General features: G+C 36.1%; 2 protein-coding genes across 5 annotated transcripts in view; both read left to right on the forward strand.

Annotated features, from left to right (window-relative positions):
- The window catches only part of LOC149783858 (uncharacterized), a 41,955-nt gene extending 20,902 nt beyond the window's left edge, over nucleotides 1-21,053 (forward strand). For 3 of the 4 annotated variants that reach the window (XM_089932067.1, XM_089932069.1, XM_089932068.1), the window contains exons 4-5: nucleotides 19,277-19,423; nucleotides 20,447-21,053. In XM_089932067.1, the coding sequence (XP_089788193.1) occupies nucleotides 19,277-19,423; nucleotides 20,447-20,457 (158 nt within the window). In that variant the 3' untranslated portion in view covers nucleotides 20,458-21,053. Of the gene's footprint in view, nucleotides 1-19,276; nucleotides 19,424-20,446 lie in introns of those variants that run through there. The other variant, XR_016413693.1, reaches the window with a different exon arrangement.
- On the forward strand, nucleotides 470-17,930 carry LOC149783859 (uncharacterized). The gene is made up of 2 exons (XM_089933324.1): nucleotides 470-2,160; nucleotides 12,970-17,930. The coding sequence occupies exons 1-2, from the start codon at nucleotides 1,126-1,128 to the stop codon at nucleotides 14,449-14,451; spliced, it is 2,517 nt and encodes an 838-aa protein (XP_089789450.1). The 5' UTR covers nucleotides 470-1,125; the 3' UTR covers nucleotides 14,452-17,930.
- Nucleotides 21,054-24,324: the final 3,271 nt, after the last annotated feature.

A 24,324-nucleotide genomic window follows, 5' to 3' on the forward strand; every position in this document is an offset into this window, starting at 1 on the left:
TTTTTGGTTTGAGCGCCGATGCGGAGATCAGCCAGCTGTGTCAAGGCTACTTTTTTTCTCTCTCAAAAAAGCGTTTGGTTTGATGAGGAATGTGAATTATGCCTTTCAGTAATTGACGTGCTGTCACCGTAAACCATCGTATGACTTATTTAAGACTGGCTTCTAAGACACGAGCACGTAGTCGCGGATTTTTTCGTGACTAATGCTGTACAAGGCACGAATCAATTTGACTGGAATATGAGACTGAAGGGACAATATGTTGACGCTGTGTGAAACACACCCAAAGTGTCCGAGGTTTTTATAGATTTTGTTGTTGTTGTTTTTACGTCGACGACGGGGACGTGTACACAACTGGCCTCTCCCTCTTGGCACCAGTGGTAAAACAGATGGGTATCAAATCGCAAATGATCGGGGTTTGGGGGGTGGGTGGGTTTTAAATCCACGATGAAATAGGCAATTGGGGTTTGAGTGTCATCGTCGTACGCATGAGTCAGCCAAGGCGTTCCTGGCTGTTTGGCTAAGACTTGCAGTAGCGATATATCTCCAGGGCTTTTAAACAAGACCACGTAAGATCCGAACAACCTCGAGACTGTAGTTCAACAAAAGTATGTTTCAGAAGTTAACAATGCATTGTGCAACAATGTAACCAGCATGCAACACCAAATTTACCAAAATTTTGGTTTTTTGCACCAAAATTAAAACGCATCACAGTGTACATTAACGATATTTACTGCGGACTCGATGTTGTTCGGATCTTACATTTCGGTCAATGGTGAAATCCATAACAATCCGAATGAAAATGGCACTTGTAGACGACATTTTTCCAGACGTCAAAATCTGCGAACAATTATTGCATTTTCTCTAGTATGTCACAACCTGAACGAAGTGTGTCTATTTGTTTTGAAAATTGAACTATTCTTGATTACAACTGGCTTAAGTTGGAAATTAGCAGACGCAATTAGGATAAACTAGTAGTGATGAAACTACCGAAGGCTGCGGACTGGTATCTTCCCTTGTGTTATATTGTTACAGGTTAGAACCCCCATCCCATGATTCATGGACGGATACTCCAAATTTTCTTTGTAACGAACTCCTGTGGTCTAGAGTGGAAATCAAAATTATTATATGATGGAACATGCTGAAGAAAAAGCTTTTCAGTGCAAAGTGTGTAATAAAAGATTTATTTGCACTGAAACGTTGAATGAGCACATGAGGACCCATACTGGAGAAAAACCATTTAAATGTGAAGTATGTGATAAAAGGTTTAGTAATAGTGGACAGCTAACGATGCATGTCAGGATACATACTGGAGAAAAACCATATAAGTGTCAAGTATGTGATAAAAGGTTTATTCACAGCGGATCTCTGAATGAGCACATGAGGATACACACTGGAGAAAAACCATATAAGTGTGAAGTATGTGATAAAAGGTTTACCAACTGTGGACCATTGAAGATACACATGAGGATACACACTGGGGAAAAACCATTCAAATGCGAAGTATGTGATAAGCGGTTTAGTAACAGCGGAATTCTGAATGAGCACATTAGAACACATACTGGAGAAAAACCATTTAAGTGTGAAGTGTGTAATAAAAGGTTTAGTCACAATGGAAATTTGAATAAGCACATAAGGACACATGCTAGAGAAAAACCATTTAAGTGTAAAGAATGTAATAAAATGTTTAGGCAGAGTGGAAATCTAGCAGTGCACATGAGGATACATACTGGAGAAAAACCATTTAAATGCAAAGAGTGTAATAAAACATTTAGCCAGAAAGGACAATTATCAGTTCACATGAGGATACATACTGGAGAAAAGCCATTTAAGTGTGAGATATGTGAGAAAATGTTTAGTAGAAGTGATGGTCTAAACAAGCACAAGGTGACACATACTGGCGAAAAATTATTTAAGTGTGGAATATGTAATAAAATGTTTAGTAGAAGTGGAATTCTAACAGTGCACATGAGGATACATACTGGAGAAAAGCCGTTTAAGTGTGAAGTATGTGAGAAAATGTTTAGTAGAAGTGATGATCTGAACAAGCACATAAGGACACATACTGGAGAAAAATTTAAGTGTGAAGCATGTGATAAAATGTTTAGTAGAAGTGGAATTCTAACAGTGCACATGAGGATACATAATGGAGAGAAACCATTAAAGTGAAGTATGTAATAAAATGTTTAGTAAAACTGGAAATCTGAATATTTACATGAGGACACATACTGGAGAAAAACCATTTAAGTGTGAAGTATGTGATAAAAGATTTAGTAAAAGTGGAATTCTAACAGTGCACATGAGGATGCATACTGGAGAAAAGCTATTTATGTGTGAAGTTTGTTATAAAAGGTTTATTGGAAGAGGAAACCTGGAAGAGCACATGAGGATACATACTTTAGAAAGCCATTTAAGTGTGAAGTATGTAATAAAACATTTAATTCAAGTGGACATCTAGTGATGCACATGAGTATTCATACTGGAGAAAATTCTCTCGAGTGTGAAGTATGTGATGAAGGTTTAGTCCCAATCATAATTTGAATGAGCACATAAGGACACGTAATGGAAAAGAATAGAATATTCCAGATGTTTTCCATTAGTTTTAAAAAGTCATTATGTCATCACAGTAATATAAAATTTCTATGAATGAGTTTTCAACAATCCCAAATGCCAATGAGAACACTGTAATTGCAGTGAATAATTTAAATAATTCGTCAAGAATATATCAGAACAGAAGGTCTCAGAATGCTTAATCACGTGTATTTGGATGCCAAATTTGTATTGGGGGCACAGGTGGGTGGGTGGCAAATAGGTGGGTGGCAAAATTCAGACTTGCCATTACTGCTTCAGCCACCAGTTTAGTGGGAAAATGTGTTTATCATTTAGCTGTGGTAATATTTACAATGACAGAATTTAGTGGCTGAAAGCCCCGCATGTACATGTCACCATTATAAGAGCACATCAAAACAACATGTTGCAATAGCTGGGCGGCAAGATCAAAGGTTTTGACTGGCAGCTGGTTGGGAAAATCTACTGATATTTACAGTGCTTGAAATCAGGGGCAAAAAGCCCCAGACATGTACATATGGTCATTTATAAACAGTACATCAAATAAACAACTTTAGCTTTCATTATTGTGTTCATTTCTGAGTGTAGCGGAATAGGCAGTGCACTTGACCTCAGTATCAAGACATGTTGAGACTTAGACTTGAATTAGTATTTTGGGGTTCATTGGCAAACTGACAAAGATTTTAACGAGATTCAGGAGAGTTCTAAAGCTGCTAGAACTGATAGTTTGGATGGGACAGTAGCCAAGTGTAAGAAAGTGTGTGATGGCAGCTTAGTGTTTTGAATAAGACCTTCCTTGGATTGACAAAATGCAGACTCACTCTGATGGACAATCAAGAGCTAGGTCAGTGTTATAAAGAATGTAGAAATTAAACTCAATGGCAACAATAGTTCTTATAATTTGCACAGTTTTCTGGGAGGGGACTGCAACTTTTGCTGGTGGGACTCCTGTTTTTTTACCAGAATGGGAGTCCTGGACTCCTAGTTTTAAAATCATAGCGAGACCTCTGTTTCTCCTTTTCAGTCCAATAAGCACATCATTTTTCTTTACTGCGCTATACAGTGTAATTCTTATTTTATACTACACACAAAACATCCTGTAATAAAAAAGTAGGTAAGATGCAAGCATCTCATTAGCAGTAAGTATCTTTTAAACTCTCATAACTTAACACATTTAGCATTATGTCGCCCTCAAGTGAGTTCACTCTTATTTGAGGATACCAGTTTTTTTTAATTATACATTGAGTGGACATTCACAAGAGGGTCAAATTCGGGTATTTTGAGTTGAGTTTCTCACTCAAATTAAGGAGTAGGGAGTCATACAGGGGATAACTATACACATATACATGTATATACTGTTTAAATGTTTTTCTACTGCACCGCATTCTCAAGGGAATCAACTATAACAAGTGTTCACCTACCAAGAGTGTTGTATAAAATGTTAGTAAAATATATAGACATGAGTGTCTGTGTGTTTTGTTTTTAAATAAACATCTGTATATCTATATCCCAGTGGACCAGACGTAGATGCATTCTTATGGATAGACGTGATAAGTATCCTTTTTTTTTTAAAAATATTGTGACTCAAATAAGTATAGCATTAGTTGTATACACTAAATTTCCAAGCATCGCCAAGTTAATTTATGAGATACAATCTTTTTTTTGCTTAACCTTCTGAACCTTAAATCAGGTCCACATGGACTACACACACACACACACACACACACACACATACGATTATTGCTATGATAGAGTTATATGCCATTAAATACAATTTTTAATGTAAGTGCTCATCTATTTATTTATTATTACATTTAAGTATTTCAGTATCCATCTGTTTATCCATCCATCTATGTACCCATTCAGGCATTCAAGTATCCACCATGCATGAATAGTAATAAGTAGGTATGCTGTAGTAATTAAAAAGGGTTATTTATAGTTTGATGACATTAATGGAAATAATTACATGTATAAGAGAGTTAATGGTATGAAATTAAGAATAAAATTAAAAAGTATACATATTGATGAGTAATATATAATTTCTTTACAAATATTGAAATTTTTCACCTGCAGGAATAATAATAATAATAATACAATTTTATAAACTGCACCATTTAAAATATTAAAAAAGTTTAAGAAAAATTATATAAAAGAGTATACACTCGCATATTGACAGTGTATCTGTTTCATTGCTGCATTATGTTCCATTTCCATTTCATTATTCCGTTTAGAGATATATTGGCTTGCATATTTATAATTCATATTTTTAGAGAAGGGGAGGTCAGTAACATAAATGCAACAAAGCAGTTTCTTAGGATGCATACTCACCAACTATTTTGTGGAATTGTTGTTTTACTGTTGTCAGTTCATCATCACTTGGAAACTTTATGTAATGGTGAGCCAGAGATGATATGGTCCATGCAAATCTGATTAGAACATGGCTCATAACTTTATACTGTCCCCGATCGGCTGCATATGAGCTTCACTTGCAAAGTATCTAACGGTGAAGAGCATCTGACATTGCAATGTAAGTGATCCAGACTGATTGGTTTATGGTGATAAAAAATGTTCCAAAATTGTTACCAAAAATAAAACTGTGTCTTTTCTAAATCTAAATCTTAGGAAGCATTATAAATCATCCACATCATGTTAAGTTAGCCTTTCCTTAATTCTTGTTATACCCATTCTCCAGCGTCAATGTAGATGATATGTGTAAGTCATTTTGAGTGTATTCCTTGAGTGAGGTAAGACACTATCTCAAATACTCAAATGTGCATTGAGTGGTTTCCTCATCTTTGATTAGTGAATCCCGATTTGAGGGCACACTTAGGTATTTGAGGGAAAACTCAGATTTGAGTGTGAGTGTCACTATGTGGATTTCAGGAGTGTTATGAATACTGGGTTTGGAATTCCTTAGATGTGGGTTGTTTGTATTGGAAATTTCCATCAAATGGTCAACAAGGGCTTTCTTCCAGAATATTCCAAGCTTGTCAAAAGATTAGGCCTAGGACTCAAACTGAGGTAAATATGTAGCTTAAATGTGACCATTATCTTATAAAATAGCAATCTATAATTGTGGAAAAAAGCTAAGAACACAATGTAGATATACACTGCACCTCCACTCTTAAAGAAATCAGAGTTTCCATGGTATTCAAAAAATACATTTGGTATTAAACTGAGATCGGAAGATGATAGTGAATCTGCAATCACATATTTTCCCTAAATGTTTCTAGTATCAATGTTGATTTCCTGCAACCGTGATCTCATACCCAACAGTGATTTTTGTGTTTCATTTTTGTTAATGAAAGTAAGAAGGTTGTGATCACTGATTCAAATAATTGTATAAGGAGCTGAACTAACAGACACTTCAAAATGTTGTAAAATCAGTATTAAAGCCAAGTATTCTTTGATTGTGGAATAATTTATCTGGAGCTTGTTTAATTTTTTTAAATAGAAAAATGGTACATTAGATGATTCACACGATATACGAGTTTTTGAATCAATACTTCACCAACTAAGTTAAAAGTGTCTTCTACTAGTCTAACTTCGCTTGACCGTGTTCCATATTATGTCCTAAAAATGTTTCACAGTTATGGGGAAATTCACTTTTAATTAGTTAGTTGTCAATTGTTCATCAGTGAGCCAATCAAAATATTTCCAAATGGTGTTTCAAGTGATTTTTCTTCTTATCATTGTAGATGACGTCATCGATTTATGTGTCCCAATTGTCTTGACCATATGTTATGATATACATTAAATGCTGGTATGTTGACTGAGCATTTACATACCAAGCAGCATCACATAAAGACTGTCTGGAGTTGCAAATGCCGAATCTCTATTATAATTTACTTGTATTGGAGTGAATTTTGACAGAATCCTTTTAATGTGTCAGCCTTTGTAAATATTTTGCATTTTTCTTCTTTTGTCAGTGGAATCATCTGTTTTTGGTATTGGAAATGAAGACCTTTTTTCTGACACTGTTGACTTTTCATCTGTGGGTTGTATAATGTATTATCTCGTTTAGGAAAAAGAATATACATTATCTCCATTTCTTTTTCTTTAATCAATAAAATCATTCTCCAGTTAATATTGAATTTCTGTTTTCAAATATTTTAGCGTATGAGTATTTGTACTATAAGGGTGGAGTTTCACAGTTGTAGAATCTATAATTTGATTGTATGATAAATTATATTTATTTGTATCGAAACATCAGGAAATTAGTGCCAATTTTCACATAATACACATAGTTATTTTACTTCATGCTTTCCAGTGGTTGTAGATGTGAAAGTTTCCAGTTCGTTTTGTTTAATATATCTGAAATCTAAAGGTTACCTAAACCAAAGTCACTACAACCAATATTTTGTCTATCTTAACTAAAATACTCCTTTAATATATTTATATGACAGAAGTTGTTTTGGGGCCCTAGGTGGCTGAGCGGTCTAAAATGGTTACCGTTAACGATCACTACCATCTCACCTCTTGTCTACATGGGTTTGAGTCCCAACGATGGTATTCCATCCATCGTTTGTAAGGCACTAAAGTCAGTTATCGGATTTCAATAGTCACGTCTTTTAACTCCAGAGGTTCGTTGTATCTTCCTGGAAGCATGGGTAAAACATTTCCCAAATGAAGGTCCTACTATTGCTTTGATAACCAGTCCTAACAGTGGTAAAAATCTTCTTCATTGTACGAACATCTTTTTCTTTTGACGAATGGGAATTTTCTTTTTGGACCATTTCGCGAAGAACGTGTCGAAGTTTGGCTGAGCATTTTTCTGGTGTTTAGACAAAGGTATCATACCTTTCAAAACATTCAAACAACATTCGCACACGTTATCAATAACATCTTTGGAGGTGGTTTGAATGATTTGTTTTCTCATGGGTGGAGAGACTTTGGACATGACAACATGTCCCAATGTTTGGCTAAACCAGGAGCAGTCGTTTCCTTTTCTTTCCTTTGGGGAGTGAAGAAAGATGCCACACACCAAAAATACGCTGACATCAATGACTTGGCACATGTGTTTTCCAAAATCGCCGATGAATCCTCCCCTTAGGTTGCTTCTCTTTTTTAAACGTTTTTGTTCAAGGTTTTGTATAAACTGATTGACCATATGATCTGTGCCAAACCATCCTCTCTTTTGTTGGCTTCCCCATTTCTTTGAAACAGTGTGTCATTTCTGGGTGTGATGTCGATGCTTGGCTAACCGTTCTTTTATTTATTATTACGAGTCTGTCCTTTTCTTTTTTCCTTTACCATTTTGGACAAGTGAACGACGATAGTAACGGTGTGCACTTCTTTGAGGGAACATCTTTGAGCGTTCAGGAGTACAAAAACACTGATACCCATCGTTTGTCTCGGGTCTTTTTTAAAGCGGAATGCGTCACCACTGATTGTCTTTAGGTTGTATGGACTTGATGACAGGTATCACGCGTCATGGAGGGTTTCGCAAAGGACGAAATCGAGACAGTTCTTGTTTGGATACATCCAGTAAACTCTGTAACATGCCCGATCTCTCTTGGACTTTGATTTTGCGGGCAGGGACACTCTGAGCAGCTCTTCAGCTACAGAGGCGGAGGATGTGATTGGAGATGCGGGTTTCCATTGTTTCATCAAATGAGGCAGAATGGGTGTCAAATTGGGTTTGGCAGGCATCATCAGCAACGGAGAAGTGGAAGAACATGAACTACTGAGACGCGGTCACTGCAGGTCGTGGTTTGCGAATGTAAGCTTGCGTCCTGGCCGAAGCACCTCTCTTGTGGATAGAAGCTGTTTTTTGGGGCTTTTATTTTTCTGGGGACTTTTCTATTTCTGTGGGTGTGATGTCGTCTTGACACCGCTGCTTTTTATTCTTCATGGGACGTCTGGCTTTCTTGGGGAAGACCTTTGGGGAATTAGAAGGTAGCAAATGATGACACCTCCTAGAGAACCACTACCTCCAGGTTTCAAAATGATTTCCTTTTGGGTTTTAGTGTCGATGCGGAGATCAACCAGTTGCGTCAATGATAATTTGTTTCTGTCAAAAATGCGTTTGGTTTAATGAGGAATGTGAATTATTCCTTGCAGTAATTGACGTGCTGTCACCGTAAACCAACGTATTTGTGGATATGTTTCGCGACTGATGCCGCACGAATCAATTTGACGGAAAGATGAGACTGAAGGGACATCATATTGACACTTTTTTGAGAGAGAACCAAAGTGTCCTAGGTTTTTATACCTTTTTTGTTGTTGTTAAGTCGACGACGGGGACGTGTACACGACAGGCCCTCCGTTTTAGCATCCATGGTGAAACGGATGGGTACGAACTCGCAAATAATCGGGGATGGTGGGTTTTAAATCCATCAGTAAATAGGCTTGTGTGGATTGAGTGGCATCGTCGTTCGCACGAGTCCGCCAAGGCGTTTCTAACTATTCGGCTAAGACTTGCACTTGCGATTTACTCTAGGGATTTTTTTAACAAGACCAATTAATGTACATTGAGACTGATGGTGCGATGGGATTTACTTTGTTGAAACAAAGTTTGGGTGATGTCAATGACTCTGGCATTACGATGATGCCATTTGTGCGTTAACCACAGTTTAATTTCTTCTTCGTCTTCTCCTAACATGTCGAATCACAACTATGAAAGATTCAATAACTTCGGTAAAGGCTCTGATATTGATATAGGCAGCAATTAGTTTTTATAAATTATCAAATTCAGGCGATATTAGCGCACGTAAGGATACAGCGAACACACGTCCAAGTATTTGGTTTCTTCTGCTTTCTCCTCGTCGGCTTGATACAGCAAACAGGTGGCATTCGTTGGTCCTCCGTACAAACTGTTCTGTGAGTTTATTGGGTCCACTAGCTTGTAACTTTTCACGAAGCGTTTAAGCTTGGGATCGGTTTTCAAACGGTGATCGTACTCGTGTTGCCACATTTCTACCATTGGTATCCTTGCTGTTCTAACTTCAAGCGTCGCCAGCAAGTGGCCTCGTACAAGTCTTCTGTTGTTCGTTGTAAAAACTGAATTTTAGTGTGACGTTGAGGGTAGCAGATAGGAAATCCGTGAAATAAGCATCCGTTAAACTCGTACACGATCTTGGGTCTTTCTAAGTCCCAATCATCCACAAAATACGTTCCGATGGTCTTTTCGCCTCTAGTATCTCTTTTCGATAAATGTGTGTGTCCCTGAAAAGGACCGTTGGGTATTGTTTTTTTTTTTTTTTTTTTTTTTTTTTAATAAAGATACAAGCAAACTCAGGAACGGGAATCGATCAGCTTTAACTGCCTTAAGCCTTTGCCATAGTCAAGGTCTACTTCTGGACTTGCTCCTGTCGATGATTTGGTTGAAATCACTAGAGTTGGTATCTCAGGTGTAGTCACGGGTTTGGGCTGTTTGGCTTGGTAAGGTCTTTTTCTCTTGGGTCGTTTTAAAGAAGTCTGATACATTTATTTCAGACTCCTTAACTCTTCTAAAATGTCTAAGAATACCGTCAACGTTTTTTCCCCACTGTCCTCCTTCTCTGCTAGACCTTGTTTCTTCTCTGCTGCTTCCTCTTCTTCCAGTCGTTTCCTTCTTCTTGCCACTTTTCATTGCTGTTAGTCTTGAAGGAGAATAGTTTCTTCTGCTTTTTTCGTCTCTAGGGCCGGTGCTCCCCAATTCATCGTCTTCTTAATTTCCGTCATGTTTGAAAACTCGGTCGCATTGATTCACTGCGCACAGACGCTAGCCCACCTATATAGGGAATCTGACTGAATTTTGTAACGCGTGTTGGGATGTGTAAAAAAATATCAGTCCGTTTAGATCCGCGTTTCCACTATAAATAACCGCAATTCACTTCATTCCTTTCAGCTGTTCTCGTCACAAGATATTGGCTAACGTTGAATCATCTACCCTCGTATCGTTGATGCTGCTCCGCACATACTTGCCTATGTATGTGAAATCATCATGAAAAATCATCCGGATCACCGATAAGAGCGTTTGGAAAAAAAGGAATTTATGTGGAGATACAAGGTTGTCTGAAGCGAGTTCTCATCTACGGACCAGAAGCCAGAAGACGGTTGGCGAAGAGAAGAAGACCTATGCGATGCCCTCTGTCTTAACGGAATGATGTTAATACAAAAACCAACGGCCCTTTTCAGGGATACTCATGTGCCTCGAAAAGCTATTTATTCTCTTTGCCAATTATGTGTATCTTTGTTTGTTTGTTTACCCGTCCATCTAAGCGTTACTTTATTCGTATAGTTTATTAACTAGCTGAACGTACCCGCCATCCGCTACTGCTACTTGCTGAACTAGCTGCATTTACCTGCCACCCTCTACCCGCTGCATTAGCGGAACGTACGCGCTAAACTAGCAGAACGTGCCCGCTACCCGCTATCACTGTTTGATGTTTGACCCGACTGAGGTCAGCTCCTTGCCACATTGTTGCCAATGTCTAGTACCATGACGTCCCCTCACCTGTTCCATTCCTATTGTCCCTACACAGTTCCAATACTTTTTTGTTCCTCTATAGTCCCACCCATGTTAAAATTCACTATGTTACATTCCCCTTTTCCCTAAACGTTCCCAGGGTGATCTGAAAAGTCTTGTCCCTAAACGTTCTGGTGTGTGCGTGTGTGTCTGTAATGTATTTTCCTATTGTTCATAGGGTATCCCACTATACTACTTGTAACCCAGAAAATCATATTTACTATATATCTTTTAGAATCATAAAAAATACATTATTTAAAAGATGGAAATGTTTGGCTTTAAAAAAAAATCTGCAAGAAGTTGTCCCACACGTAATAAATCGTCTGCTACCCAATGTGTCAACTTGCCGCTAGAACGGGATTCTCAAGAAATTCCCCTGGGTATAGTCTGTTTTTGAAGCCTTTAGTAATCTTTCCCCATAAACAAGACGTTGTAAACACATTACATCCTATTCACTGCTGTTTCTCTTCCACATAATAGCTTCTTATTATTTTATAAAATGTTCAACTTTACTAAAAAAAAAACTTACAAGATCGGTTTAGTTTGTTTAATATCCCTTGCCATTTATTGGCGTTGTTACGTTGAATTTTGTAACACTAGCAATAAACCTGACGTAACTACTCCAAGGAACCGCTGGCAGAAACAGTCCAAAGTAATGTATTTCATTTCTATAGCCCGATGTATAAACATTACATCTTTTTCAAGTTGTGCGCCGAATAGGCCGACATATCGCGAGTCGTGAAAACACGGGGGTGGTATCCCTTGCTTCCAAAATTAATATTATTTTGAACAGAATATTCTGGTGACAACTGCCTCTTTTCAAATGGTAGGCATTGCAGTATTTTATTTTCATCAATCGGTCGAATTCGGTGTGCGTTTTACTTTAATATTGGAGACGGAATCCTTATGTGCGCAGAAATGCCCGACAGCATTGTAACCATATTGAAAGTCGGATGGCTTTTGTTTTAAGGTTGTTGTTTTTTTGTTTTTTTTTTAAATTTAAAAAAAAATCAATCGAGTTTTATCCCAACCTTAGTCCTACAATGTAAGGTATAACACATGCTGGTTTCCTTTTAGTGATTTGTCTTACTATCCAAATAACGGCCGTGTTTATAGCATATTCCGATGTCAGTTGACATCGGAATATGTAGTCAAAAGTTTCAGGAATATATTACACACTTGGCAGCCTATATCGACACTCTTCCATTAATTTTTGTGTAATTAATATACTTACTGTGCTGTCTTTATCCTGGGGGAATGAAAATATGACACTAGCAAATGGTCGCATTTTCATGTTCCGTTGACATACATTTAAATTTGTTGCAATGCGATGGTAGTTGAGGTATGCCGAATTATGTTTGTGTTGGTTCGTGTGGGGAATTAGTTTATTTCAACAAAACAAAACGTTGCTTACAGTTCCAATAGGGAGAATATATTTTTATTTGTTTCGTTAAAGAATAATATTTCAACTTAACCCGATTTGGGCATTCCCGGCTTTCATCGGTTTCCCGCCAACTGAAATGTAGGCCAACGAAACTTGAAAACAGGTCGATTTCTTTCGCGAGGATTTGAATTTATTAGAGAAAAGACACCAGGGTAAGTAAAGTGTGACAAAAACATTATAACTTTACTTTGTAGAAAAGTGTCGTTATTGGTTGCCAGTTGTGTGATATTCCTGAAAATTTGTCTTTGGCCACTTACACTGTTAGACTGTACACAGCAGCCGTTTGTTAGGTAGTAAGACCCATCACCCCCCCCCCCCCCATAATACAATTATCGGGTGATGTGTTTTATGTTGTATGACTAATACCAACCCTAGGAAAACCATACGTGTGAAGATTGTGACAAAATGTTTGTACAGAGGGGCGAGGTAGGCCTAGATATACACAGAACAATCAATGCTTGAAAGGAAACGTTTAGAGATGAAGTATATGATGATAGATTTGGTCTAGAGTGGAAATCTGAATTATTACATGATGGAACATACTGGAGAAAAACCTTTTCAATGTGAAGTGTGTAATAAAAGATTTATTCGCATTGGAACATTGAATGAGCACATTACGACACATGCTTCAGAAAAACCGTTTAAATGTGAAGTGTGTGATAAAAGGTTTAGTAACAGTGGACAGCTAACGACGCATGTGAGGATACATACTGGAGTAAAACCATATAAATGTGAAGTATGTGATAAAAGATTTATTCATAGCGGGCATCTGAATGAGCACATGAGGATACACACTGGGGAACAACCATATAAGTGTGAAGTATGTGATAAACGGTTTAGTAACAGTAGAATTCTGAATGAGCACATAAGAACACATACTGGAGAAAAACCATTTAAGTGTGAATTGTGTAATAAAAGGTTTAGTAGCAATGGAAGTTTGAATAAGCACACAAGGACACATTCTAGAGAAAAGCCATTTAAGTGTAAAGAATGTAATAAAATGTTTTGGCAGAGTGGAAATTTAACAGTCCACATGAGGATACATACTGGAGAAAAACCATTTAAATGTGAAGTGTGTGATAAAAGGTTTAGTAACAGTGGACAGCTAACAATGCATGTGAGGATGCATACTGGAGAAAAACCATATAAGTGTGAAATATGTAATAAAAGGTTTATTCACAGTGGAAGTCTGAATGAGCACAAGAGGATACACACTGGAGAAAAACCATATATGTGTGAAGTATGTGATAAAAGGTTTACCAACTGTGGACCATTGAAGATACACATGAGGATACACACTGGAGAAAAACCATTCAAATGTGAAGTTTGTGATAAGAGGTTTAGTAACAGTGGAATTCTGCATAAGCACATAAGAACACATACTGGAGAAAAGCCATTTAAGTGCGAACAGTGTAATAAATTTTTTAGCCAGAATGGAAAATTATCAGTTCACATGAGGATACATACTGGAGAAAAACCATTTAAGTGTGAAGTATGTGAGAGAATGTTTAGTAGAAGTGATGTTCTGAACAAGCACATAAGAACACATACTGGAGAAAAACCATTTAAATGTGAACAGTGTAATAAAATGTTTAGCCAGAATGGAAAATTATCAGTTCACATGAGGATACATACTGGAGAAAAACCATTTAAATGCAAAGTATGTGAGAGAATGTTTAGTAGAAGTGATGGTCTGAACAAGCACATGAGGACACATACTGGAGAAAAATCATTTAAGTGTGGAATATGTGATAAAATGTTTAGTAGAAGTGGAATTCTAACAGTGCATATGAGGATACATACTGGAGAAAAACCATATAAGTGTGAAGTATGTGAGAAAATGTTTAGTAGAAGTGATGATCTGAACAAGCACATGAGGACACATACTGGTGAAAAATTTAAGTGTGAAGCATGTGATAAAATGTTTAGTAGAAGAGGAATTCTAACAGTGCACATGAGGATACATACTGGAGAGAAACCATTCATTTAAGTGAAGTATGAAATAAAATGTTTAGTAAAACTGTAAATCTGAATATTCACATGACACATACTGGGGAAAAGCTATTTATGTGTGAAGTTTGTTACATTTTATAAAAGGTTTAATGGAAGAGGAAAACTGGAAAAGCACATGAAGATACATTCTTTACAAAAGCCATTTAAGTGTGAAGTATGTAATAAAACATTTAATTCAAGTGGACATCTAGTGATGCACATGAGTATTCATACTGGAGAAAATTCTCTCGAGTGTGAAGTATGTGATGAAGGTTTAGTCCCAATTGTAATTTGAATCAGCACATAGGGACACATAATGGAAAAGAATAAAATATTCCAGATAAATTCATTAGATTTTGAAAGTCATTATGTATTATAATAATATAAAATGTCTTTGAATGAGTTCTCAAGAATCCCAAATGTCAATGAGCACATTGTAATTGCAGTGAATAATTAAAATAATTCCTGAAGAATATATCTGAATGTAACTGGAAACTGATAGATTTCCAGAGACTGATATGAAACAGGAATGAATTCCTTCTTTACAAAGCTACTATTTCTGTGCAGACTGTTACCTGACCTGTGACTCAACATAATGTTCTGGGTCCATATTCATTAAGCTCAACTCAAAATGCCAGAATTTGTCCCGCATGTGAGTGTCCATTCAATGTATAGTTCATGAAAACCAGTCTCCTCAAATTTGAGTGAACTCAGTTGAGGGGGACTTAATGCTTAACTTATTAAGTGCATAAGTGGACTGTTACTGAAATTGCCATTTAAGCTCGCTCATTTCCGTAAATAACAGTGTAGTATAAATTATGGATTATAGCGAAGTAAAGAAAAAATAATGTGCTTATTAAACGAAAAAAGGGAAAGTTGTGTTACTGAGGGGTCTGCTGAAAAGAGAGGTTGTATTGTTTGGAAAGTTTAAAGTCTTTGGAGGTGAAAAGGAAGTGAATGCAAAAGATAAAGCCAATGTATGGGAAGAGGTGATGGATGCTGTTAATGCGTAAATATCTACCATATCTAGCAAGTATTTTTAATTCAATATATCTTTTAATGAAAATTCTATTTATTACTTAAGTTTAGCTTTTCTAGTTATCCTACATACAGTCAGTGTTTCCCTAGGGACGCACGCTGAAGAAAATTGACGCACACATTTTGTTGCCGTGCGTTTTTTGATCGCATAATGCGATCAGGATTTATTTAATATCCAATGCGTTGGACGAAGGGTGGCCTTGTATATACTTCGAGCATAGGCATTGACTGGTTCCCCGCTTTGTTTACTCCCAGTGTTGGGCTCCTCTATTCGTATAGCGGAGTGGAATGCAGGGAACATACGATACAATGAACCAGACGGAGTAGCTTCCCCTAATCTCGCGAGCTCTCACGCGATTTCCATTGAACTCAGCAAGTGATCTCAGGGATGGTCCTGGCTTTTAAAAAGCTGTCGCCAAAAAAATCGCCAACCTCAATATTTTGTCGCCAATTTTCAAAAAGTGTCGCCAGAACAAGTAGTGTACATTTTTCCAAGTGTTAATTCAGTCTATTAATGTAACAGGCAATGAAAATTACAAAAGATGGGTTAGTTAATTCTTTAATTACAACAAGCATTAACAAAATCTTACAAAGTGTTACATGAAGATCCGTCGCAATTTTAGGGCTGCCCACTTGTTGAATGCAGTTTCAAAGTCTAATTTTTCACATCTGTACATGCTGATTCTCATGAAATTCTCGAGAGATGAGATGCAGAGTTTATTTCTGATGTCAGTTTTTGTGAGGTTCATCTTACTGAATCCACGTTCACAGTCCACAGCAATGACAGGTGACACCAGTAGTCTATCAGCAAGCCCCCCCCCCCCCCCCTTATGGCTAGCTTCACAAAGCTTGTAGTGAATTGCTTCCTAAATCCCAAGAATGATCACTGAATGCTGTATAAATTTTCTCGACAAACAAAATTGGATCTCCGTTCCCACGAATGAAACATACACGAGTCAACACCTGGCAATATTGGACCGTATATATAAGCATAAATTCACACCCAATTTAGAGATTCTTTCACTCTTGTATTTTGAGAAATAAATAATTATTATTAATTATGCAAAACTGGCTGTTGTTTTTTTTTTTTTGTGCTATTTCTCGTTTCGGAGTTTAAGTGTCAGCAGCCGTAACACGGATTGATGGCAAACGGAAAAGATCAACGAGTAAAATGCTGCACTGGCGACAGACATAATTGTGATTGAGATTTTTCCATTTCCTTTGTATTTATACACAGTAGTCGGTACTTCAAAGGTTATCAGTTTTCTATGAAGGTTCAGCAAAACTACTGTACTGGTATATGTAAAAAAAAACCAAAAAGAAAAACCAACAACAACAGAAGATTTAGACATTCAGTTAATTGTATCTGTTCTATTCGCGTCTTCAGAAGTCGGTCAGTTGTAGGTATAGTTCGGTAGCATGATTGACTGTATCACAGCATACAGTACTCAGCACAGATGTCAGCATAAGCAGATTATGATGTAACAATGCACTGTAAAGATGGGGTTGTCAATACGAACAAAGGATTGTTTGTGTAACAGATTGATTCCAATGCATTGCTTAGTCAAGTTTGTGGCTTCCTTTCGTTCTCCCTTTTAATTTATCCAGTCCAAATCTATGATTGTATGTACAAATTAAATAACCAAAAAGTCTGTCGCCAAAAAAATCGCCAGATGGGATATTTTTGTCGCCAATAAGGAAAAAAAATCGCAATTTGCGACATTGGCGAAGCCCAGGACGATCCCTGGATCTCCCGATTAAAACGTCGTGTACTAAAAATCATTAGCGAAGAAAGTGAAAGAAGCAGAACACAAAAGAGTAACTGTAGATCTAACTTTAATGAAAAATGGAGAAAATAATTCCATTGACTGGAATACGGCACATCCACTAGGATTACCAGTGTAAATTTTGATAGCGTGATTGCGAAGACTGCAAAAGTGAATAATCCTTTTGTGACAGGGTTTAAGAATTTTAACAAATCTACCCTCTTTCGCCACAAGATATCTGGAGAACACATTATAACCCAAGATATTCTTTCACAACAAAGAAATCTGTAAACTTGCCGAGACAAATGCATTTATCTGGATTACACAGTCAGGGGGTCATTGCAGATTTTGTTGGTTTTTGACTTTGCTGCAGTAAAAGAACGACCCTAAAGTTCAAGTGTAGCTTTTTAGAAACCAGTTGAATCATTAGCCTTCTTGATTTTTGGATAAATTTGTTCTAGGACGAAGTACAATGAAACCGATGGTAGTACACATTTTATGACAGGCAGTAAATTGACTGCCATTCGGTCAAAAAGATTTATTAGGCTTTTTGTATTGGTTTGTATGTAATATGTTGGTTTATAATATTGCTTCAAAAAGATTATAAGGAGACAGTTAAAAGTACGATTTTAAAAGAAAAATGAACTAATAAAGTTATTCTTTGAATGGACAATGCATTTGTTTTTTAATTGTACATGTTGGTTTATTTGTATGTTTAGAGAGAGAGAGAGAGAGAGTATGTTGTGCAAGTTGCAATATCCTATTTCAAGCTGAAAAAGTACGAGTCGGATGAAAATTTGTCAGTATATTTTTGACCCCCACATTTTTTATTTGACCCCCAGTTCTGACACCAAGGGTTTTTTTTAACCCTCAGTTTTACACCCCTGGGGGATACACTGGTACAGTATTTGTAACTGGTGTAAATTTGCTATTTTTATGCTGATATCTAAATTAGTACTGTAAATATTGAATGAACAAATAAAGTAAAATGTAGTATTTGTTTGTTATGAGAAAAAACTGATTAAACAGAAACAAAATAAATTGATTCAGCAGTACACATGACATTTAAATTGTTTTTTCATAATATAATTAACATAAAGACAAGAAGCAAATTCTGGTTAAAAAATTAACAATTTTAAATCTATGACACAAAATCACATTTTCTTAATTATGGCAGCATTAAGACTTATTCATAATTCTTCTGATAAAAATCCAAGTATTCAGCCATAAAATTTTAAAGAACAATGTGTATTATAAAATGTGCTTATTATCACAGACTCTGTAAAAGTAACTAATATATAATTCATTTTATTATTTCCATTGTCTCAACTGAACCAACGAACATTCTGCAATGTCAAGAACAATGTGAAAATGCAAAAGAAAGGGGTAATTTTATATTATCAAAATATTCCATTTAATTGTCACTTTATTTTCAGATTAAAATACATGAAGGCTGATTTTGAGGAAAATGTATATTTCAGATATATATATGCATAGTGATTGTCATTTGAAATATTACAAACTTTGACATTTTGGGTGCTCACTGTTACGGATCACTCCCATCTCACCTCTGTATGTGTGGGTTTGGCCAATGTTGGGTACATGAGAAAGCTTGCCAGTAGCTTCTCATGAGTCTTGCCAGTAGCTTCTCATGAATCTTTCTCCACCATTTATACTGGTAGACATGTAGAGCCTATCTTGTGCTGAAAAAGGTTGTTAAACCCTACAACAACAACAATTTGTTACAGTCTCATTACAATTTGAAATATATTTATTATCACTGAAAACATATCCCTGACTACAGCAAACTGCATCAATAATATTTGCAGAAAATTTAGAGAAATGTTTCAAATGCAATCGATTCAACAGTCATCGCTACTTTTAACTGAAGTAATAAAAATATTGGTCTTCATTTTTTTCTAATGTTTAATTCTTTGACTTATCTTACCATCAACATAAAGATATACCTGCATTTCATATGTTTTCATAATAAATAGTTTCTTCAATAACATTTTTCAGCCCAGGAAACAATTGATGAATTGAGAAAGCCAAAAACAGGTGGTGGGCCAAAAGCAACATCTCCACTACCTTCACAAGAGCAGATTATAAATCAAATATGTGACCACCCACAAATGAGGGGCCTGCCTTTTGGATTAGATAACAAGGGTAACACCACCCTATTGACATTATGTTTATTTCTCCAGACATAATAAATCTTCATCTAATTCTTATATTGTGTGTTCCTTTAATAACATATCCAGGATGTGTAGATCTACTAGATGAATCGTAACACTGTACATCGCTGTATCTACGTTATACATATTTCAAATCCAGAAAAATTAAAGTCAAAGTTATTGACATTATTATGCCCCAAATATTTATTTAAAATTTTATTGTAAGAAATAAATTTCATCTCCTTAAATTTAAGATAATTATGACCTGCAAACATAGTACTTGAATTTGAATAATGGTTGCATTAAATTAAAATTCTGAACTTTACATTTCAACTTTTCAGATGAATATGTTGAATGCTTGTTTTAAAGAAAATTACAACCATTGTGGTGAACTCTAGTATGTCACCAATAGACTTTACTCAGAAGCCAAGCGGAAGAAGACCTTTAGTAGTCTTGTGGTTGGCTTAAATTATTCTGCTGTATCCTCTGCAAATTCCACTTGAGCTTCATAATGCTGTTAACTGCCCCGGTGGCCTAGTGGTTAGAGCATCTGCCTTGGATGCGGCAGGTCACGGGTTTGATCTCCGGTTGAATCATACCAAAGACTTACAAAAATGGTACTAACAGCTGCCTCGCTTGGCGCTCAGCATTAAGAGGTTAGTATTAGGACTGGTCTGCCTGGTGTCAGGATAATGTGACTGGGTGGGACATGCAGCATCATGTCTGCAGCATGATGCCCCAGTGCTTGACATCACTATAAACTGTCACACTGCAGACATCGTAGCAATATGACTGAATTTTTTAAAAAGTTGTGTTAAAAATCTAAATCACACACACACACACACACTCTTGATGCTATTGTATTTGCAGCTTGACAGAATCATCGATGGGAAGATCTTTGTTAATTGCCTCAGGTCGCTATCGAGCTAGTTTAGCTTATGAAATCTATTGTTCATTCTATTATTAATATAATAATGATTTAATTACGTAACATGACCACTACTTTTTTTTACAGACACAGCATAAGAGAGGGTGACAACCAACACAGAGTGTCTGGTTGGTAAACGAGGATGCATAAACATTTGACACACAAGTGTCAAAAGAAAATATTTAAAAAAAAATAACATAACCTGGTTAGAAGCCTTGATTTATAGCGCAACCCAGTCAGAGGCCTCTATTTAGTGTTTTTGATGCTTGTACCACCTTTTTTATAGGAAGGGTTGTTATCACAAATGGACTTCTCCTAAAAGTGGTCTCTTCATCCTCTGCTGCTGATGGAGATAAAACCTTTCTTGTTGACCTAATCCTGTTCATTTGCTTTGGTTCCATCAATGCATCAAATCAAAGTAGGAAATCCTCGGTATGGAAAATAAATATAATTTGGTCAGTGATGACCAGTAATAATTCTCACAACTGATATATATCTAATGATATATGAAAGATATACATGTTATAATGCTGACTGGGGAGAGTAGGGATTCATACAATGGAAACCTTTACATATATGCATATATATACTGTTTAAATCTTTTCTATTGCACTGCATTCTCAACAGAATCAACTATAACAAGTGTGCATGTACCAATGTGTCATGAAAATATAAAATGTAAAATATATAGATACGAGTGTCTGTGTTTTTTTTAAAGTACACATCTGTTTATCTGTATCCCAGTGGACCAGACAGAGATGCATACTTATGCATATCCATATGGAGACATGATAAGTATCCTATTTCTCTTAAAAATATTGTGATTAAAATAAGCATAGCATTAGTTGTATATATTAAATTTCCAAGTATCACCTTGTTAATTTATGTGAGAGACAATCATTTTGTCAGTTATGAAATTCAGATATTTTTCTGAGCCTTAAATCAGGTCCACATGGACTATCTGTACATACATACATACATACATACATACACACACACACACCTACATACATACATACATATATACATACATACATGGCTATGATAGTTTTATTCCATGTAATAATTTTTTTTAATGTAAGTACTTATCCTTGTATTTATCATTATATACCAGTAGTTTAATATCCATCTGTTTATCTATCCATCCATGTACCCATTCGTGCATTCAGGTAACCATCATACATGTATATTAATGATAAGTAGCTATGTTGTAGTAATTAAAAGGGGTTATTTATAGTCCGATGACATTAATGGTAATGCATACATGTATAAGAAAGTTAATGGTATGAAATTAAGAATAAAATTAAAAAAGTATACATATTGATGAGTAATATATAATTTCTTTAATAAATACCAGTTTAATTGTAAGATAATGTATTAGTCGCACCATGTAGAATATTTGAAAAGTTTAGGAAAAATGATATAAAAGAGTTATGTACTTACATATTGACAATATATCTTTTTCATTTCTCCATTATATTCTGTTACTGTTTCACCATTATGTTTAGAGATATATTGGCTTGCATATTTATAATGTATATTTTTAGAGAAGGGAAGGTCACTAACATAAATACAACAAAGCAGTTTCCTAAGATGCATACTCACCACCTTTTTTGTAGAATTGTTTTGTTTCCAGTTGGTCATCACTTGGAAACTTTATGTACTGGAGAGCCAGAGATGCAATGGCCCTTGCTACTCTGATTATGACGTGGCTCAATTGGGTGTGATAAGCCCACACTGTCCCCAATCAGTAGCATATGGGCTCCACTTGCAAAATATCTAAGGCGCAGAGCACCTGCTGTTGCAGTGTAAGTGATTTAGACCGATTGGTTAATGATGATAGGAAATGCTCCAAAATTGATACCAAAATTAAATTGTGTTCTATCTAAATCTGAATCTGTGGAAGCATTCTAAATCATCCGCATTGTGTAAGGTTAGTCTTTCCTTAGTTCATTTTAGACCCATTCTCCAGTGGTCTATGTGGGCAATGTTCATAAGCCATTTTGAATGCATTGCTTGAGTTAGGCAAGAAAGTGTATTTTCTTTTTGAGTGAAATACTCAAGTTGAGTTGAGTGGTTTCCTCAGATTAGATTAGTGGATCACAATTTGAGGGCACACTCAGATATTTGTGGGAATACTCAAATTTGAGTGTGAGCGTGGATTTGAGTATTTTCATGGAAATGAGGCCTGGAGTTCCCTATATGTGTGTTGTTTGTATTGGAAATTTCCATCAAATGATCAACAAGGGTTTGCTTCCAGAATATTCCAAACTTGTAAAAAGATTAGGCCTTGAACTCAAATTGTGGTGAAGATGTATTTTAAAAGTTACAGTTATCTTAAATAGCAATTTACAATCATGGACGGAAGTTAAACACACAGTATATATATATATATATATATATATATATATATATATATATATAGAACCAACCATCTAATGAAAATTAATTTTTACATGGTATTCAAAAATACATCTGGTATTAAAATTATATAGGAAGATGTCTTGACATCAAATACACATAAAGCAATACAGTACTTTTATGTAAATGATAGTGCATCTGCATAAAATATCCTTAATAAAATTTGATGGTTTTTTATATACCCACCATGTTGGCCAGTTATGTGCATTGGTTAATTTTGCACAACGATACATCATTTCTGCAAACATTGGATCATGTGTTATTTTGGGTCAAAAATCCATTTTGTATCAAGAATTTGGAGTGATAAAAATTTATAAAATATCCTTAATAAAATTGAATGGCTTTTATATACCCACCATGTCAGCCAATTCTGTGCATCTGATAATTTTGAGCAACCCTGGGAACGTTTAGGGACAAGGGGGATTTAACATGGGGAATGTTACCATGGGTGGGACTATAGAGGGACAAAAAAGTATTGGAACTTTATAGGGACAATAGGAATGGTACAGGTGAGCTGACGTCATGGTAATATACATTGGTGACAATGTGGCAAAGAGATGAGTTCAATCATGCCAAACAGCAAACAGTGACAGCGGGTAATGGGTAAGTTCATCTAGTTCAGCGCATAAGCCCAGCTAGTTCATAAACTACACGAATTAAACAATGCTTGGTGGAGCGGGTAATGAAACAAACAAACAAAGACACACCGTACTGCTGAGTATACATATATGGCAAAGAGAATAAATATATTTTTGATTCATTTTCCTTCACTATCTTCATAGTTTTGTAATCGCTTTTTTGTTCTTCCTTTTTTCATTTTTATCCTCATCCTGTTTCTGCTTCTCCTCTTCTTTTTTTTTTTATTTGCTTATTCCTTTTCTGTTTTATCATTCCACTCTCTCATCCTCTTTTTTTCCTCTTCATCCTCTTTCTCTTCTGTAATCAATACTCTCAGTTGTTCCTTAGCTTTCTTTTAAGCTGTTCAATTCCATTTTTAAAATGTGCGGGCTATAGGCACTATTTTCAATTTTACCCAAGAGCACTTCCACCATACCTATCGTGACCACCACTTCTTGTAACTTTAACATTTTGTTTGTATGGTTTGTCACCATCTTATTTGATCATTCAACATTTTAATTAATCCTGGGGTGTAGGAATAGGATCCTCATCCCCCAGTATTTATGTGTTCACAGAACACTGTTTAATTTGGCTGTCAGGTTGTAGGACTAATAAGTCCCTAACGACCTGAATGAAGGGCCTTCATGAGTGGGAATGAACCCAACACGCACCCATTTTCAAAGATGAATTTCAGTCTGCCAGAACTGAGCAAGGGTGTCAACCAAATGACACCAGTAGCGATTGGTTGCCACTATGACATTACATCGGGTCACCAATCATTGGACGGGTGGAAATTGTTCTACATCTCTGTCCATGTATGAATGTCAGAGGGATCCAGCAGAGGCAAGGAACTCGCCAAGCTGGCCATGGATGTTGTGTACTCCTAGAAAAACCAGCTCGTACTTATTTCAGATCTAGTCCAGTTA

The sequence above is a fragment of the Sinohyriopsis cumingii genome, chromosome 14, assembly GCF_028554795.1.
Source record: "Sinohyriopsis cumingii isolate HCF-2022 chromosome 14, ASM2855479v2, whole genome shotgun sequence".
NCBI lineage: Eukaryota > Metazoa > Mollusca > Bivalvia > Unionida > Unionidae > Sinohyriopsis > Sinohyriopsis cumingii.

Coding starts and splice junctions, on each gene's coding strand:
- LOC149783859 (XM_089933324.1), top strand. CDS start 1,126: ATGATGGAACATGCTGAAGAAAAAGCTTTTCAGTGCAAAGTGTGTAAT. Junction 2,161..12,969: donor ATAATGGAGAGAAACCATTA/AAGTGAAGTATG, acceptor GATTTGGTCTAG/AGTGGAAATCTGAATTATTA.